Raw genomic sequence first — 17,717 nt, forward strand, 5'->3', positions numbered from 1 at the left:
TCTTTCGGTTTCTTTATATAATGGATCACGTTGATGGTTTTCCGTATATTAATCCATCCCTGCATGCCTGGGATGAAGCCTACTTGATCATGGTGGATGATTGTTTTGATGTGCTCTTGGATTCGTTTTGCCAGAATTTTATTGAGTATTTTTCCTTCGATATTCATAAGGGAAATTGGTCTGAAGTTCTCTTTCTTTGTTGGGTCTTTGTGTGGTTTGGGTATAAGAGTAATTGTGGCTTCGTAGAAGGAATTCGGTAGTGCTCCATCTGTTTCAATTTTGTGGAATAGTTTGGATAATATTGGTATGAGGTCTTCTATGAAGGTCTGATAGAATTCTGCACTAAACCCGTCTGTATCTGGGCTCTTTTTGTTTGGGAGACCTTTAATGACTGCTTCTATTTCCTTAGGAGTTATGGGGTTGTTTAACTGGTTTATCTGTTCCTGATTTAACTTCAGTACCTGGTATCTGTCTAGGAAATTGTCCATTTCCTACAGATTTTTAACTTTGGTTGAATATAGGCTTTTATAGTAAGATCTGATGATTTTTTGAATATCCTCTGAATCTGTAGTTATGTCTCCCTTTTCATCTCTGATTTTGTTAATTTGGACACACTCTCTGTTCTCCTCTTGTTAGTCTGGCTAAGGGTTTATCTATCCTGTTGATTTTGTCAAAGAACCAGCTTTTGACTCTGTTGATTCTTTCTATGGTCCTTTTTGTTTCTACTGGGTTGATTTCAGCTCTGAGTTTGATTATTTCCTGCCTTCTACTCCTCCTGGGTGTATTTGCTTCTTTTTTTTCTAGAGCTTTTAGGTGTGTTGTCAAACTGCCGACATATGCTCTTTCCTGTTTCTTTCTGCAGGAACTCAGCGCTATGAGTTTTCCTCTTAGCACAACTTTCATTGTGTCCCATAAGTTTGCATATGTTGTACCTTCATTTTCATTAAATTCTAAAAAGTCTTTAATTTCTTTCTTTATTTCTTCCTTGACCAGGTTATCATTGAGTAGAGCATTGTTCAACTTCCATGTATATGTGGGCATTCTTCCCTTATTGTTATTGAAGACCAGTTTTAGGCCATGGTGGTCTGATAGCCCGCATGGGATTATTTCTATCTTTCTGTACCTGTTGAGGCCCGTTTTTTGACCAATTATATGGTCAATTTTGGAGAAAGTACCATGAGGAGCTGAGAAGAAGGTATATCCTTTTGCTTTAGGATAGAATGTTCTATAAATATCTGTTAAGTCCATTTGGCTCATGACTTCTCTTAATCTGTCTATGTCTCTGTTTAATTTCTGTTTCCATGATCTGTCCATTGATGAGAGTGGGGTATTGAAGTCTCCTACTATTATTGTGTGAGTTGATATGTGTGTTTTGAGCTTGAGTAAGGTTTCTTTTATGTATGTAGGTGCCCTTGTATTTGGGCATAGTTATTTAGGATTGAGAGATCATCTTGGTGGATTTTTCCTGTGATGAATATGAAGTGTCCTTCCTTGGTAGACTTGCCTCCTTATGTTGGGCTTTACCATTTATTATCCTTTGTAGTGCTGGATTTGTAGAAAGATATTGTGTAAATTTGGTTTTGTCATGGAATATCTTGGTTTCTCCATCTATATTAATTGAGAGTTTTGCAGGATACAGTAACCTGGGCTGGCATTTGTGTTCTCTTAGGGTCTGTATGACATCAGTCCAGGATCTTCTGGCTTTCATAGTCTCTGGCGAAAAGTCTGGTGTGATTCTGATAGGTCTCCCTTTATATGTTACTTGACCTTTTTCCCTTACTGCTTTTAATATTCTTTCTTTATTTTGTGCGTTTGGTGTTTTGACTACTATGTGACGGGAAGAGTTTCTTTTCTGGTCCAATCTATTTGGAGTTCTGTAGGCTTCTTGTATGCTTATGGGTATCTCTTTCTTTAGGTTAGGGAAGTTTTCTTCTATGATTTTGTTGATGATATATACTGGTCCTTTGAGCTGGGAGTCTTCACTCTCTTCTATACCTATTATCCTTAGGTTTGATCTTCTCATTGAGTCCTGGATTTCCTGAATGTTTTGGACCAGTAGCTTTTTCCGCTTTACATTATCTTTGACAGTTGAGTCGATAATTTCTATGGAATCTTCTGCTCCTGAGATTCTCTCTTCCATCTCTTGTATTCTGTTGGTGAAGCTCATATCTACAGCTCCTTGTCTCTTCTTTTGGTTTTCTATATCCAGGGTGTCTCAGAGGCAGGGGACCCACTGCTCCTGTGCCCTTATCCAAGGGAACCCAGAGGCCGTATACAGTTTCCTCTTGGGTCAGGGTTGTGGGCAGGGGTGGGCTTTATTGGTGGTATCTTCTGCTCTACAGTCTCAGGAGTGCCCACCTGACCAGGCGGTGAGGGCTCTCTCCCACGGGGTTTGGGAGTTGCTGCGGGCAGGGATCCGCCGGTTTGGGACTCCCGCTAAATACCTACAAAATATCTTAAAATGGAATCCAACCCTCAAAAGGATAAAAATGGAAAATTCCAACATAAGGAGGGAAACTAAACATTAGGAAAAGCAAGAAAGTAATCTTCTTTCAACAGCCTAAAAGAAGATAGCCACACAAACATAATTCCTCCTCTAAAAACAAAAATAACAGGAAACTATCACTATTCCTTAATATCTCTTAACATCAATGGACTAAATTCCCAATAAAATGATATAGACTAAGAGAATGTATACATAAATTGGACCCAATATTTTCCTGCATACAGTAAACACACCTCAGTTACAAATACTGACACTAAGTAAGAGTAAGGGGCTGGAAAAAATATTTCCAAGCAAATGGTCCCAGGAAACAAGCTGGAGTAGCCATTCTAATATTAAATAGAATCAACTTTCAACCAAAAGTTATGAAAAAAGATAAGAAAGGACACTTCATAGTCATCAAAAGAAAAATCTACCAAGATGAACTCTCAATTCTGAACATCTATGCTCCAAATACAACGTCACCCACATTTATAAAAGAAACTTTACTAAAGCTCAAAGCATATGTTATACCATACACAATAATAGTAGGAGATTTCTACACACCACTCTCATCAATGGACAGATCATGGAAACAGAAACTAAAAAGAGACACAGTGAAACTAACAGAAGTTATGAACCAAATCGATTTAACAGACATTTATAGAATATTTCACCCTAAAAGAAAAGAATATACCTTCTTCTCAGAACCTTGTGGTACCTTCTGTGAAACTAATAATATATTTGGTCACAAAAGAGGCCTCAACAGATACAAGAAGATTGAGATAATCCTATGCTTCCTATCAGATCACCACAGAGTAAGGCAGATCTTCACTAACAAGAAAAATGACAGAAAGTCCATATATATATGGACTTCAGCTCATATATATATATATGAGCTGAACAACACTCTACTCAATGATAAATTGGTCAAGAAAGAAACAAAGAAAGAAATTAAAAACTTTTTTAGAATTTAATGAAAATGAAGGCACAATATACCCTTACTTATGGGACTGAAGGAACCTACTTTTTACTGAATTGTAAGAGCTATTAAGAGGCTTGGCCTGATAGAAAGTAGGTAGGTTATGGAGTTCCTATGAAGGACCCTAAGGGCTTTCACCAGCTTTACTGCAACCACTTCAGGTCAAGATTAGACCAAGTACTAGCTTCTCGCCTCTGGTCAAGGCTAGGTCAAGTTCCATTCTCCACCCACAGTTCTTGGGAGAAGCAGGGATGTTCTTGAAAAACCACAGAATGTACTGGCTGATAGTCATCTGACTTTCTGGTCCCAGATAGAGTTCGAATGCATAATCATGTGCTTGCTAGCCAATAGGTCAATATGCTTAGCCAATAACTTTAAATTGTAACCTTGCTGAGGTAACCCGTACCCCTAAAAAGTATAAAAACTGCTTGTTATATACATTCAGGGTCGCCTTCTAGTCACTTGCCATGATTGGCTAATTAAAGGTCTACCCCAATCTGCCAGAAAATAAAGCTATTGTGTTTGCATTGAACTCTTTTCTCATATCTCATTTCAGGGGCCAGGGTTCCCAGTAGTTAAGACTCACTTCGAGCCTTACAGGACACAATGAAAGCTATGGTAAGATAAAAACACATAGCTCTGAGTGCCTCCAAAAAAAAAAAACTGGAGAGAACATAAACTAACAGCTTCACAACACACCTAAAGTTCTATAACAAAAAGAAACAAATACACCCAGGAGGAGTAGACTGCAGGAAAGAATAAAACTCACAGATGAAATCAACTGAGTAGAAACAAAAAGAACTATACAAAGTATTAACAAAACTAAGAGCTGGTTCTTTGAGAAAATCAACATGATAGATAAACCCTTAAGCATACTAACCAGAGGACACAGACACAATAGCAAAATTAACAAAATTAAGGAATGAAAAGGGAGGCATTTAAGAAACCCATACAACTAGACTTAGTTAAATCCTCTCATATCTTTGAGTGACCGTTCACTCTTCCTTGTGACAGACACAATAGCTACTGCCTTGCCTAACCAATGGTAGGCCCTGAATGAATCTCCAACTGAATTCGATCAAAGTGATTGTTTGCCTGTTTGATTGGCATGTGCCCATGCCAGCTCGGTGACTTGCACGTTGATAGGCATGTGTTTCCATGATAAAGGATGGCTTTGGTTCTAAGACATTTACAGTTTGCCACATGAAGGGGGTGATGGCGGCCGTGACAGTTCCCTCAAAATACCTTCCAAGTTAGTTCTTCTTCATGCCTCCCAACTAGTTAAAGCAAATGCTCTGCAATAATCTAGGATAGTTGGTGTGAAAAACTGTCAATAAATTATACTTTTAAAATTACAGGAATTAGCAGGCATAACCCAAACTCTAATATGGCTACACTTTGTGCATGTTTGAAATTTTCTGATAAAAACAATAAAGTCTCTTCATATTCAAAAAAAAAAAAGAAAAGAAAAGGGAGGCATAACAATAAAATGAGGAATTTTTTTAAAAGAACATTAAATCCTACTACAAAAGCCTATACTCAACAAAACTGGAAAATCAGATATAAAATGATGCAAAATGATATAAAATACCTTGGTATAACTCTAACCAATAAAGTGAAATATTTGTAGACAAGACTCTCAAGTCTCTGAAGAAAAAAATTAAAGTAGATCTCAGAAGATGGAAAGATTTACCATGCTCATGGATTGGCAGGATTAATATAGTAAAAATAGACATTTTGCCAAAAGAAATCTACTGATTCAATGCAACCCCCATAAAAATTCCAACTCAATTCTTCATAGAGCTAGGAAGAACAATTTTCAAATTTATTTGGAACAAATAAAAAAACATGACAGAAAAAATTTTCTCAACAATAAAAGAACTTCTAGAGATCACCATCCCTGACCTCAAGCTGTATTACAGAGCAATCATGATAAAAACCACATGGTATTGGAACAGACATAGACAGGAAGATCAATGGAATAGAATTGAAAACCCAGAAATGAACCCACACACTTGTGGTCACTTGATCTTTGACAAATGAGCAAAAACCAGACAGTTGAAGAAAAATAGCATTTTCAACAAATGGTGCTGATTCAACTGACTGTCATCATGTAAAATAATGCAAATTGATCCATCCTTATCTCCTTGTACAAAGCTGAAGTCCAAGTGGATCAAGGACCTCCACATATAACAGTCACACTGAAACTAAGAGAAGAGAAAATGGGGAAGAGTCTCAAATTCTTAAACACAGGGGAAAATGTTGCAAAATATTGTAAGGCAAAGGATCTTTACCAATCCTACATCAGATAGTGGACTAATATCTAATATATAAAAAGAAATCAATGAGGTGGACTACAGACAGCCTAAAAATCTATGCTCCAAATGCAAGAGCACCTACATTCATAAAAGAAACATTACTAAGGCTCAAAGCACACATTGCACCTCACACAATAACAGTAGGAGATTTCAACACCCCACTCTCATCAATGGAGATCATGGAAACTGAAACTAAACAGAGACATAGAGAAACTAACAGAAGTTATGAACCAAATGGATTTAACAGATATGTATATAACATTTAATCCTAAAACAAAAGAACATACCTTCTTCTCATTACTTCATGGTAGCTTCTCCAAAATTGACCACTTAATGGGCAAAAAACAGGCTTCAACAGATACAAGAAGATTGAAATATTCCCATGCATCCTATCAGATCACCACGGACTAAAGCTGGTCTTCAATAACAACAGTAATGATAGAAAGCCCATATACATGGAAGTAGAACAACAGTCAACTGAATGATAATTTAGTTAAGGAAGGAAGTAAGGAAGGAAGGAAGGAAGGAAGGAAGGAAGGAAGGAAGGAAGGAAGGAAGACAGACAGACAGACAGACAGACAGAAAGAAAGAAAGAAAGAAAGAAAGAAAGAAAGAAAGAAAGAAAGAAAGAAAAGAATTTTTAGAATTTAATGAAAATGAAGGCACAATATAACCAAACTTATAGGACACAATGAAAGCAGTACTACGAGGAAAACTCATAGCTCCGAGTGTCTCCAAAGAGAAACAGGAGAGAGCATACATTAGGAGCTTGACAGCACACTTAAAAGCTCTAGAACAAAATGAAGCAAATACACCCAAGAGGAATAAAAGGCAGGAAATAATCAAACTCAGGGCTGAAATCAACCAAATATAAACAAAAAATACTATAAAAAGAATCAAAAAAATCAGGAGCTGGTTCTTTGAAAAAATCAACAAGATAGACACACTCTTACACAGACTAACCAGAGGGTACAGAGAGTCTTTCCAAATTAGCAAAATCAGAAATGAAAAGGGAGGCATAACTACAGAATCTGAGGAAATTCAAAAAAAGTATGAGATACAACTACAAAAGCCTATATTCAACAAAACTGGAAAATCTGGAGGATATGGACAATTTTTCTAGACAAATACAATGTACCAAAGTTAAATCAGGATGAGATAAACCATCCAAACAATCCCATAAATCCTAAAAAATGGAAGCAGTTATTAAAAATCTCACAACAAAAAAGAGACCAGGACCAGATGCATTGAGTGCAGAGTTCTATCGCACCTTCATAGAAGACCTCATACCAATACTGTCCAAACTATTCCACAGAATAGAAACAGAAGGAGCACTACCCAATTCCTTCTATAAGGCCACAATTACACTAATATCTAAGGCACACAAAGACCAATCAAAGAAAGAGAATTTCAGACAAATATCCCTTATCAATATCAACACAAAAATACTCAATAAAATATTCACAAACCGAATCCAAGAACTCATCAAAACCATCATCCATCATGATCAAAAATTCTTCATCCCAAGGATGTTGGGATGGTTCAGTATATGGAAATCCATCAATGTAATCCACTACATAAACAAACTCAAAGATAAAAATCACATGATCATTTCATTAAATGCTGAGAAAGCATTTGACAAAACTCAACACCATTTCATGATAAAATTCCTGAAAAGATCAGGAATTCAAGGCCCATACCTAAACATAGTAAAAGCAATAAACAGAAAACCAGTAGCCAATATTCAACTAAATGGAGAGAAACTTGGAGCAATCCCACTAAAATCAGGGACTAGTCCACTCTCTCCCTATTTATTCAATATAGTACCCCCAGTAACCGGACCAAATCAGGATCCAACCCAGGGATAGGTACCAAACCCTGAGTCTATTATTAAGGCCATATTGTGCATGCAGACAGGAGCCTGGCAAGGCTGTCCTCTGAGAGGCTCTATCAGAACAAATACAGATACAGCCAATCACTGGATTGAGGCCAGGGATCAATAGGGAAGAGTTAGGGGAAGGATTGAAGGAGCTGAAAAGGATTGCAACCCATCAGAAGAACAACAGTGTCAACTAACCTGGATCTCTCAGAGTTCTGAGAACTCAACCAGAAATCAAGGACCACACATGGGCTGGGCTGTGGGCACATGTGTAGCAGAGGACTACCTTGTATGACTTCAGTGGGAGAGAATAGATTTATCCTGCAGAAACTTGATCCCCCAGGGATGCTGGTGGGGGTGAGGTGGTGATGGGTGGGCAGGTAGGGAAGCACCCTCTCAGAATCCCAGGAGGGGATGGGTTGAAGAACTCTGGGATGGGGTACCAGGAAGGGGGGCAACTTTTGGAATCTAAATAAATAAAATAATTTAATAGAAAAAATAACATCTTATATCTTTAAGAAAATAAATATTCAAGATTCTTAGTCATCAGGGAAATGCATACAAAACCCCCTCACAGTCATCTGAATGGCTGAGATAAAAATCCCAAATAACAGCACATGCTGGTGAAGATTTCGAGCAAGGGGAACACTCCTGCACGACTGGTAGGAGTGCAAACTTATACAACTACTCTGGAAATCAATTTGGTGGTTTCTCAGAAGATTTTGGCTACCTCAAGACCTAGTTATGCCACCCCTGGACATATACCCAAAAGATGCTCCACCATCCCACAGGGACACTTGCTCAACTACGTTCATAGCAGCTTTATATGTAATGGGCAGAAATTAGAAACAACCTAGATCTCCCTCAACTGAAGAATAGATAAAGAAAACGTGATTCATTTACACAATGTAGCACTACTCAGCCATTAAAAACATGAACATTATGTACTTCACAGGCAAATGGATGGAACTATAAAGTATCATCCTGAGTGAGGTAACCCAGACCCAAAAGGGCATGCATGTTATGTGCTCATTTATAAGTGGATATTATCCATAAAGTACAGGATAATCATGCTTTAATCAACAGACCCAAAGAAGCCAAATAACAGGGGGTCCAAGGGAAGATGTTTCAATCTTTCTCAGGGGAATGGAGCAGGACAGGGGATGGAGACCATATGTAGGGAGAGCAGGGAGAAAACAGGGAGATCAGTGTGGGAAGGGGAGTTCAATCTCTAGGACTTGGCAGAGACTTGGGATTCTGGGAGTCCCCAGAGGGTCTATGGGGATGACTCTGAGACTTTTAGAAGTGGGGATATCAATCCTGACGTAAATACAATCTTACTAGAAATTTCTATTTTCTATCAAGAGCAAATCTGGATTCTTGGATTTGTTCATGAACATGAATTCTAAAGGGTACTGACTTGCTTTTCTATCACCTAAAAACAGTAGTAGCCAGAATGGCCACTGGGTTCTAGATATTGTAAGATTCTCCTAATCCAAACAGGTATTTCCAGGGTTTCAGGTCCCTGCATGAAATAAGTAAACCCAAACCATTAACTCACATATCACCAGCATCATAAGCTGCTAATTAGACTTCAGGTCTTGAATTAAAGAAACAATACAAAATGCTGCAATTCTTTGTTCAAGATCCCCTCCATACCTTTGTATTTAAAGCATTTTAAATCAATCTTGCTTTCCCTGTAGCATCTGTTCTGTTCTCTGTTGAGATTGTCCAGAGTATTTTTGCAAGTCTCAAACTCTAGAGACTTATTTCTTAATCTTTCTTCCATTAAGGAGCTGTCATTTTTCATGACATGGTACAGTTGATCGAGGTTATTTAGCCTTTGCTCATGTTCATGTTTCTCTTGTCTGGACTGAAAAACTAAAATAATAGCAGATAATCAGCACCAAAAGTGTTCATAATGTATAAATACTGAAAGTTAAATTAGAGAGAAAGCGCATATTGACAACCAACACATATCATTACTTTAATTACTACTTAAACATTTAGAAAGTAACCCTTTAATTAACTAGCTATGGATATAGAAACATCAATTTCACTCCATCAGCAACTTCAGTGTGAAGTGTAAATCACGGCTAAATTAAAGCATGTTTAAAATACCATATCTTCTAACTACTTCATTTTCCCCCTCCGACAAGTTACAAATAAATACCTAAGTGAAATATTCAGTGAACACTTAACACTGAAAATATGAAATAAAAAACACATGAAGAAATGGCACAATTCAGCTTGGACCAGATGGGGAGCAGAGTCCAGATATATAAAGAGGAATTAGCACAGTCTGGGAGTGATTTCCTTTAAAGATGTGAAGGAATCCAATACAGCTGAAACTTTAATGTCTCTGTACAGATCTAGCCTACTTACTTCACCATGACCTCAAGATACACTAAGGAAAATGAAAATAAATAATCATTTCTTTTGCACTGCTGTTTCTCACAGAATGTTTACATAGGTTTCGCAGTCAGAAGGGAGACTATTACCAAGCCCAAAGAAAGAACATGATCACATATGATACAGAACAGAGCAGCTCCTACCAGCCCCAGAGCTAACAGATTAGGTTTGTAAGGGAACAGGGCACTGTAGTGTTTCAGGGGGAAAAAATGAAGTCCAGAGTTATGTGGCTTATCCCCTGACTATAGTCAGGTAAATAGATAGTGTTTGTCTGCATAATTGATGTCTATAGTTATCACTTAGGCAGAGAGACAAAGACTATCTAGAGCAGTTACTCACTGTGTGTCAACAATACTGCCACAGTTACCAGGAGAAGGGAACAGAGGATTCCGAGAACTATCACAATGGGCTTCCAGGTGACCGAACACTCTTAAATCAATCAATCAAACAAACAAACAAACAAAATTATCACCATGAAAATAACAAGTCCCAAAACTAATTATACTTTTCCATTAATTAGGAACAAGAGGATTCTGGTCTCTAAAAATTTTTGCAGAGGTCTATGATACCAATTAAATGTAAGTATGCTTTCAAAACTGTAGATGTCTGCCTAAAATGTACCCACTGTGCAAGATTATACACGTATGAAATTTAATAGGCTGTTGATTTTGTTTCACCTATGGTGTTGTGTACTAAAGACTCCTGACTCGGGCTAGAAGGAGCTAGATGACAGGCATGTACCCATACCCAGTTCTACAGGATCAAAAGTGCATCCAGCAGAAAGCACTGGAGGCAAACAAGATAGCATAACTTAGGATGGAGAGAAAGGAAAGAGGTATGAATGTTCTTGAGAACTGTTAGGGAACTGTGGCTATTCTGGACCTCACTTGTATCCAGATGCATCATTAAAGGGGTCTAGAAGACAACACTAATTTTCCATAAATTCTATTTTTCTCTGCACAATACTTAACATCTTTGTGCGTCTGAGGTGTTCACAACAGGAAAATCAAGCTCCCAATTATCACATCAACTACGTTAATGTTCTCAACTTGGAGTTTACCTCTGACCTTGCATTCGGAGTGAGCTGAAAAGGAAAATAGAAAAGTGAGAATTTCTCTTTCTCAGGAATAAACAGAACTATTCTTTGACATTTTCAGGAACTAACTCTAGGGTTTACTCATTCCCATACCCACTAATTCTCTCTCATCTCCTCTCTCTTCCTCTGTAATTTATTCTCAAAAAGAGACTTCCTCTTCTGAATGAGGACTGTTGCGCCCTTGTTACATTAGATGTTGAGGATAGTTAAGACAATGAAGACTCCTTCAGCTGGAGTGTAGTTGTTGTTTCTACTGCACATTTTTCATTCCTTCCAGATTTTATTTCTCTAGCACATTTGGTGTTTCTTCATACTCTAGTTTGTCTGTACTTTTAAAGATTTCAGAACTTTTCTTTGCTAGACAAAAGCAAAAGCAAAGCAAAACCCCTCACAATGAATTCTTAAATGTGACAGGATGCTTCTCTTCTCACTTCTCCATTTTCAAGCGTTTTTTTCTTCCTCTGACCATCTGGCTTTCTTTTGTTACCAGCTAACAACTAGAAATAGGATTGCTGTTTTTGCTAGGAGCCAGTAGGATATTATTTTAAAAAGTCAAGTTACAATGAATAGAAAAGAGGTGAGTTCAGATAATAAATACACTTACCTCTGTGGCCAGCTTTCCTGGGCCTTTGAGTCTCCTCAGGCCTCACTTGGTTCTGCAACCCTGGAGACTTATGAAATCTCACAGTGGTGTAAGTGACCTCCTGCTCACTCATCTTGGGAGTATGCAAATTATGATTTGTGTTAAAATATGGCCTCGAGAGATTTCTAAAGAAAAATTAAAATGTCCATCTTTAGGAAGGTGCCTGGATCTGATGCTGCATTAGGTTGGGAAGGGGTAGGATATGACTAATTCCCTTAATTATCCAAACACCCTGACATGGACTGACCTTGATTTCCACACACACAGGTGAGACCTCTCTGCATATTTCTGTTAAATCTGCTTATACCTCTAATGGTCATAGTAATCATCATTAAGAAATATGGAAAGAACGTTAAAAATACTGTCATTACACTTTCAAAATATTCTGTATACATGAAAAAGTTAGGCAAAATTGCTATCACCACAAATCATTAAAATCCTTTAAAACTATCAATTCAAAGGATAAAAATTCAAACACTTTTAATAAATAAAATTTTTTGCTTTAAAACTATGCATACATTTTGTTAAACATGAACATAAAATGTTCTTTCAGCCTTGACATTTATGCCTATCTATCCAAGTTTCCCAGACGGCACCTTCAAAAGAATATTTGAATGTTTATATAGAAGATGATTAAAATTTGGGGTCCAAGTACATTAATGTTTCTTGAGTTGAAGCTCAAACTCCTGAGATATACAACCCCTCCACCCAGCCACACCCTGCACATTCTTCTCCAGAGTCCACATTGGAAAAATAGATGCAACCAGAAAAGATCCTTTGAGTGGGATAACCCAGACCCAGAAAGACAAATGCCACACCTTCTCTAGTAGCTGAGGCTCTGGCTCCAAGTCTTCAGATTTTCCACCTAACATGAAATACCTAAAGAAACCAGGTAAGTGAAAAGAGTCCTTGCACTGGTGGAGTGTGGGAGTAATAAGGAGGGGAATACCAGGATACAGCCTGAAATTTAATCCCAAATTATTCCACGTATACAACCATCTAAAATATTACATTCTAGCATATGATATTGCCAGACAAGGAGCCTATAAGAAAAAAAATTTTTGTCAGTATGCCATCATTATTAGCTGATGCCCAAAAAGATCTAATCTGATAATATAAACAATTATAATATTAAATAATCTTGCCACTTACTTTAATAACAGAGGTAATAATTCACAGGCAACATGGGAAATAAACTGTACCTAGATTGATTCTTTCCTAAATTTTTAATGAAGTTTTCTGAAATTATTCACATTTTTCTTCTCTCCCTCTCTCTCTCTCTCTCTCTCTCTCTCTCTCTCTCTCTCTCTCTCTCTCTCTCTCTCTCTCTTTTGGTTGGTTGGTTGTTTTTCGTTTATTTCTTTGTTTTCAAGACAGGGTTTCTTTGCGTAGTCCTTAGCCATACTGGAACTAATTCTGCAGATCAAGCTGGCCTCAAACTCACAGAAATACCCCTGTCCTACCTCATGAGACTGGGATTAAAGTGTGTGCCACTACTGCCAGCCAAGATTTTTTTTAAGAAAAAGGAGTCTTCCCACTACAGAATTCTTTTTAAAACTGTTATGGTTGTTGTTGGAGTACTGCCTGTGCCACAAAACATATGGGTCCAGAGGACAACATTACCGAGTGAGTTCTCTCACTTCACCTTCAAGTTTTCTCCAGGGATCAAAGTCAGGTGATCAATCAGACTTCTGCGGCATGAACTTCACACACTGACCCGTCTTACCTGGCTCCTATTATGACTTCTTCTACATGACTTAGATATAATCTTTTGACAGAGTTAAAGAGTAATAAACTCCATAGATCCTCACCCATAATTTCTTAGCTTACAGCAGAAGTCACCGCAAACTCAGAAATAAAGTAATGAATGCAGAACTCCAATTTTCACACACTGCCAGAGTTAAACTGATCTAACACAACCAACAGGGTTTCCCCATCAATCCTGCCGTCAAGTCACATCATGTAAAACTCTAATAGAAAAACACTAAAAGCATCTGTTACCTGTGTCTCTACCAGGAAATGATTCTGGCGGAGGGAATTTATCCTCTATTGGGCAACAATTTGGCCTTTCCTCGTCCTTAGGGCTCCAAGATGAAAGATAGAACTGAATCAGCTCTGAGTGGTGTGCCAGCTCATGATTTCCTGCCCCTCCTCTTGCCAGAGCAAAAAGAGGAAATTGCATGATGAAAGCTGACTTTCAAAGGAAAGAGCCAATGTATTATGCCATAGGCGGCAATAGATGTCCTTAATTGATATCTGAAGACCAAGAAGATAACACTCCTTCAGAGCAAGCAAAACCAGTGTCCGTAACAAAACCACTAGGAAAAGGGGAGGACTGAAGTTCCCCTGCTTCTAATTTCTGTTTGTGATTTTCTTCTATTTGAACTTTTTGTTTTTAAATTATGCTTATTGTACCTGTGGGTTTTACAAATACCTTTCAAAGACATTTGCACTGTAAAACTCTTCTCTTTGATAGATAATGTTTACTGTGAATGCTGATGTCATTCCATACATAGTGGTCTTATTGCTGATATTTTTATGATACTGGCATATCAAATCTAAAGACACTGGCCGCGCTCAGCAAATATTCTTCCACTGAGTCACAGACTCTGGAAGGTTTTCTGGTTTTCTTTCTTGTTCTTTCCTTAGACAATTGTTACATCATGGTTACTATGTAACTCAGGATGGCCTCAAACTCACAATGTGTTTGAGTTGGTCTCTTAGGTGCTGGAATTACCGCTTTACTGAAAAGGCCAAAGCAGCAGGGCAGACTCCATATTGTCCTGCAAACTCCATTTGAGCTGCTGTCCTTAGAGAGGCATGGCCTCCAACCTTGGGTTCTGGGAAAGAGACTAGAAAAAGTTCCCAGCAGTTGAAAACAAACATAACATCTGTGGCCAGCTTGCAATAACAGGAACATGGTCACAACAACAGGATGACTCAAGAAAACATGAATCATTTCAAGGTCAAGATGCCGCGGTTAGATGTGTAGTTTCTCCTTGAGGCCTGAACAGATACTAGGCCAAAATCAGTTTAAAGGTAAACATTAGTTTACCCATTTACTCAATCACATAATGCCAAGGTGTGAAAGCCCCTGCTTTCAACTTTTCCCTATATAAACCCTAAGCTCATAGACTCGGGCATCACTTTCCTAACCTTTTGCATCAGGGAGGTTTCTGACCTGAGTCTGAACTTAAATATTCTCATATGCTTACATTGGACTTGTCCTTGGTGGTCTGTTGGGAGCCTGGGGAACTGGGCATAACGCTTCAACGATTTACACGGTGCTTGTTGTTGCTGTTGTTGTTGTTGTTGTTGTTGTTTTTATCTTTATTAACGAGTATTTATTTACACCTCGATAGTTATTCCCCTTCCTGGTTTCTGGGCCAACATCCCTAACCCCTCCCCCTCCCTTCTATATGGACTTCCCCTCCCCATCCTCCTCCCATTACCACCCTCCCCCCAACAATCACGTTCACTGGGGGTTCAGTCTTGGTAGGACCAAGTGCTTCCCCTTCCACTGGTGCTCTTACTAGGATATTCATTGCTACCTATGAGGTCAGAGTCCAGGGTCAGTCCATGTATAGTCTTTAGGTAGTGGCTTAGTCCATCGAAGCTCTGGTTGCTTGGCATTGTTGTTTATATGGGGTCTCGAGCCCCTTCAAGCTCTTCCAGTCCTTTCTCTGATTCCTTCAACGGGGTCCCTTTCTCAATTCAGTGGATGTCTGCTGAAATTCTCCTATGTATTTGCTGTATTCTGGTTGTGTCTCTCAGGAGACATCTACATCCGGTTCCTGTCGGCCTGCACTTCTTTGCTTCATCCATCTTATCTAGTTTGGTGGCTGTATATGTATGGGCCATATGTGGGGTAGGTTCTGAATGGGTGTTCCTTCTGCCTCTGTTCTAAACTTTGCCTTCCTATTCCCTGCAAAAAGTATTCTTGTTCCCCTTTTAAAGAAGGAGTGAAGCATTCGCATTTTGGTCATCCTTCTTTTTTTTTTTTTTTACTTATTCATTTATTTATTTGTTCATTTATTTATTTAATTTTGAGACAGGATTTCTCTGTATAGCTTTGGCTGTCCTAGAACTTAATTTGTAGACCAGGCTGACCTTGAACTTGGAGATCCACCTGCCACTGCCTCCATACTGCTGGGATTAAAGGCATATCATACGATACCAGGCTTTTAAAAGTTTGTTTCTCTTTTTTTTTTTATTAACTTGTGTATTACTTATTTACATTTCAAGTGTTATTCCCTTTCACGGTTTCTGGGAAAACATCCCCCTAGTCCATCCCCCTCCCCTTCTTTAGGGTGTTCCCCTCCCCATCCTCCCCCCATTGCCGCCCACCCCAACAATCACGTTCACTGGGGGTTCAGTCTTATCAGGACCAAGGGCTTCCCCTTCCACTGGTGATCTTACTAGAATATTGATTGCTACATATGAGGTCAGAGTCCAGGGTGAGTTCATGTATAGTCTTTAAATATTGGCTTAGTCCCGGGAAGAACTGGTTGCTTGGCATTGTTGTTCATAAGGGGTCTCGAGCTCCTTCAAGCTCTTCCAGTTCTTTCTCTGATTCCTTCAACGGGGGTCCCATTCTCAGTTCAGTGATTTGCTGCTGGCATTTGCCTCTGTATTTGCTGTATTCTGGCAGTGTCTCTCAGGAACGATCTACATCCGGTCCCTGTCAGCCTGCACTTCTTTGCTTCATCCATCTTGTCTAATTGGATGGCTGTATATGTATGGGCCACATGTGGGGCAGGCTCTGAATGGGAGTTCCTTCTGTGTATGTTTTAATCTTTGCCTCTCTATTCCCTGCCAAGGGTATTCTTGTTCCCCTTTTAAAGAAGGAGTGAAGCATCCACATTTTGATCATCCGTCTTGAGTTTCATGTGTTCTGTGCATCTAGGGCAATTCAAGCATTTGGGCTAATAGCCACTTATCAATGAGGGCATACCATGTCTGTTTTTCTGTGATTGGGTTACCTCACTCAGGATGATATTTTCCAGTTCCAACCATTTGCCTACGAATTTCATAAAGTCGTTGTTTTTGATATCTGAGTAATATTCCATTGTGTAGATGTACCACATTTTCTGTATCCATTCCTCTGTTGAAGGGCATCTGGGTTCTTTCCAGCTTCTGGCTATTATAAATAAGGCTGCTATGAACATAGTGGAGCACATGTCTTTTTTATATGTTGGGGCATCTTGTGGGTATATGCCCAAGAGAGGTATAGCTAGATCCTCAGGCAGTTCAATGTCCAATTTTCTGAGGAACCTCCAGAATGGTTGTACGAGTCTGCAATCCAACCAACAATGGAGGAGTGTTCCTCTTTCTCCGCATCCTCGCCAGCATTTGCTGTCACCAGAGTTTTTGATCTTAGCCATTCTCACTGGTATGAGGTAAAATCTCAGGGTTGATTTGATTTGCATTTCCCTTATGACTAAAGATGTTGAACATTTCTTTAGGTGTTTCTCAGCCATTCGGCATTCCTCAGCTGTGAATTCTTTGTTTAGCTCTGAACCCCATTTTTAATAGGGTTATTTGTCTCCCTGCGGTCTAACTTCTTGAGTTCTTTGTATATTTTGGATATAAGGCCTCTATCTGTTGTAGGATTGGTAAAGATCTTTTCCCAATCTGTCGTTTGCCGTTTTGTCCTAACCACAGTGTCCTTTGTCTTACAGAAGCTTTGCAGTATTATGAGATCCCATTTGTCGATTCTTGATCTGAGAGCATAAGCCATTGGTGTTTTGTTCAGGAAATTTTTGCCAGTGCCCATATGTTCGAGATGCTGCCCTAGTTTTTCTTCTATTATATTGAGTGTATCTGGTTTGATGTGGAGGTCCTTGATCCACTTGGACTTAAGCTTTGTACAGGGTGATAAGCATGGATCGATCTGCATTCTTCT

General features: G+C 38.8%; 1 protein-coding gene across 5 annotated transcripts in view; it reads right to left on the bottom strand.

Moving 5' to 3' along the window:
- Klra2 (killer cell lectin-like receptor, subfamily A, member 2) overlaps positions 1–13,918 on the bottom strand; it is a 75,752-nt gene extending 61,834 nt beyond the window's left edge. For 2 of the 5 annotated variants that reach the window (XM_087658480.1, XM_087658481.1), the window contains exons 1-5: positions 13,814–13,918; positions 11,774–11,937; positions 11,134–11,157; positions 10,413–10,502; positions 9,321–9,542 (exon numbers count right to left, since the gene is read on the bottom strand). In XM_087658480.1, the coding sequence (XP_087514606.1) occupies positions 9,321–9,542; positions 10,413–10,502; positions 11,134–11,157; positions 11,774–11,885 (448 nt within the window). In that variant the 5' untranslated portion in view covers positions 11,886–11,937; positions 13,814–13,918. The remainder of the gene's footprint in view (positions 1–9,320; positions 9,543–10,412; positions 10,503–11,133; positions 11,158–11,773; positions 11,938–13,813) is intronic. The other 3 variants (XM_087658483.1, XM_087658482.1, NM_001009486.2) reach the window with 2 other exon arrangements.
- Positions 13,919–17,717: the final 3,799 nt, after the last annotated feature.

This window comes from Rattus norvegicus, chromosome 4, assembly GCF_021556685.1.
Source record: "Rattus norvegicus strain SHRSP/BbbUtx chromosome 4, alternate assembly SHRSP_T2T, whole genome shotgun sequence".
Classification (NCBI taxonomy): Eukaryota; Metazoa; Chordata; class Mammalia; order Rodentia; family Muridae; genus Rattus; species Rattus norvegicus.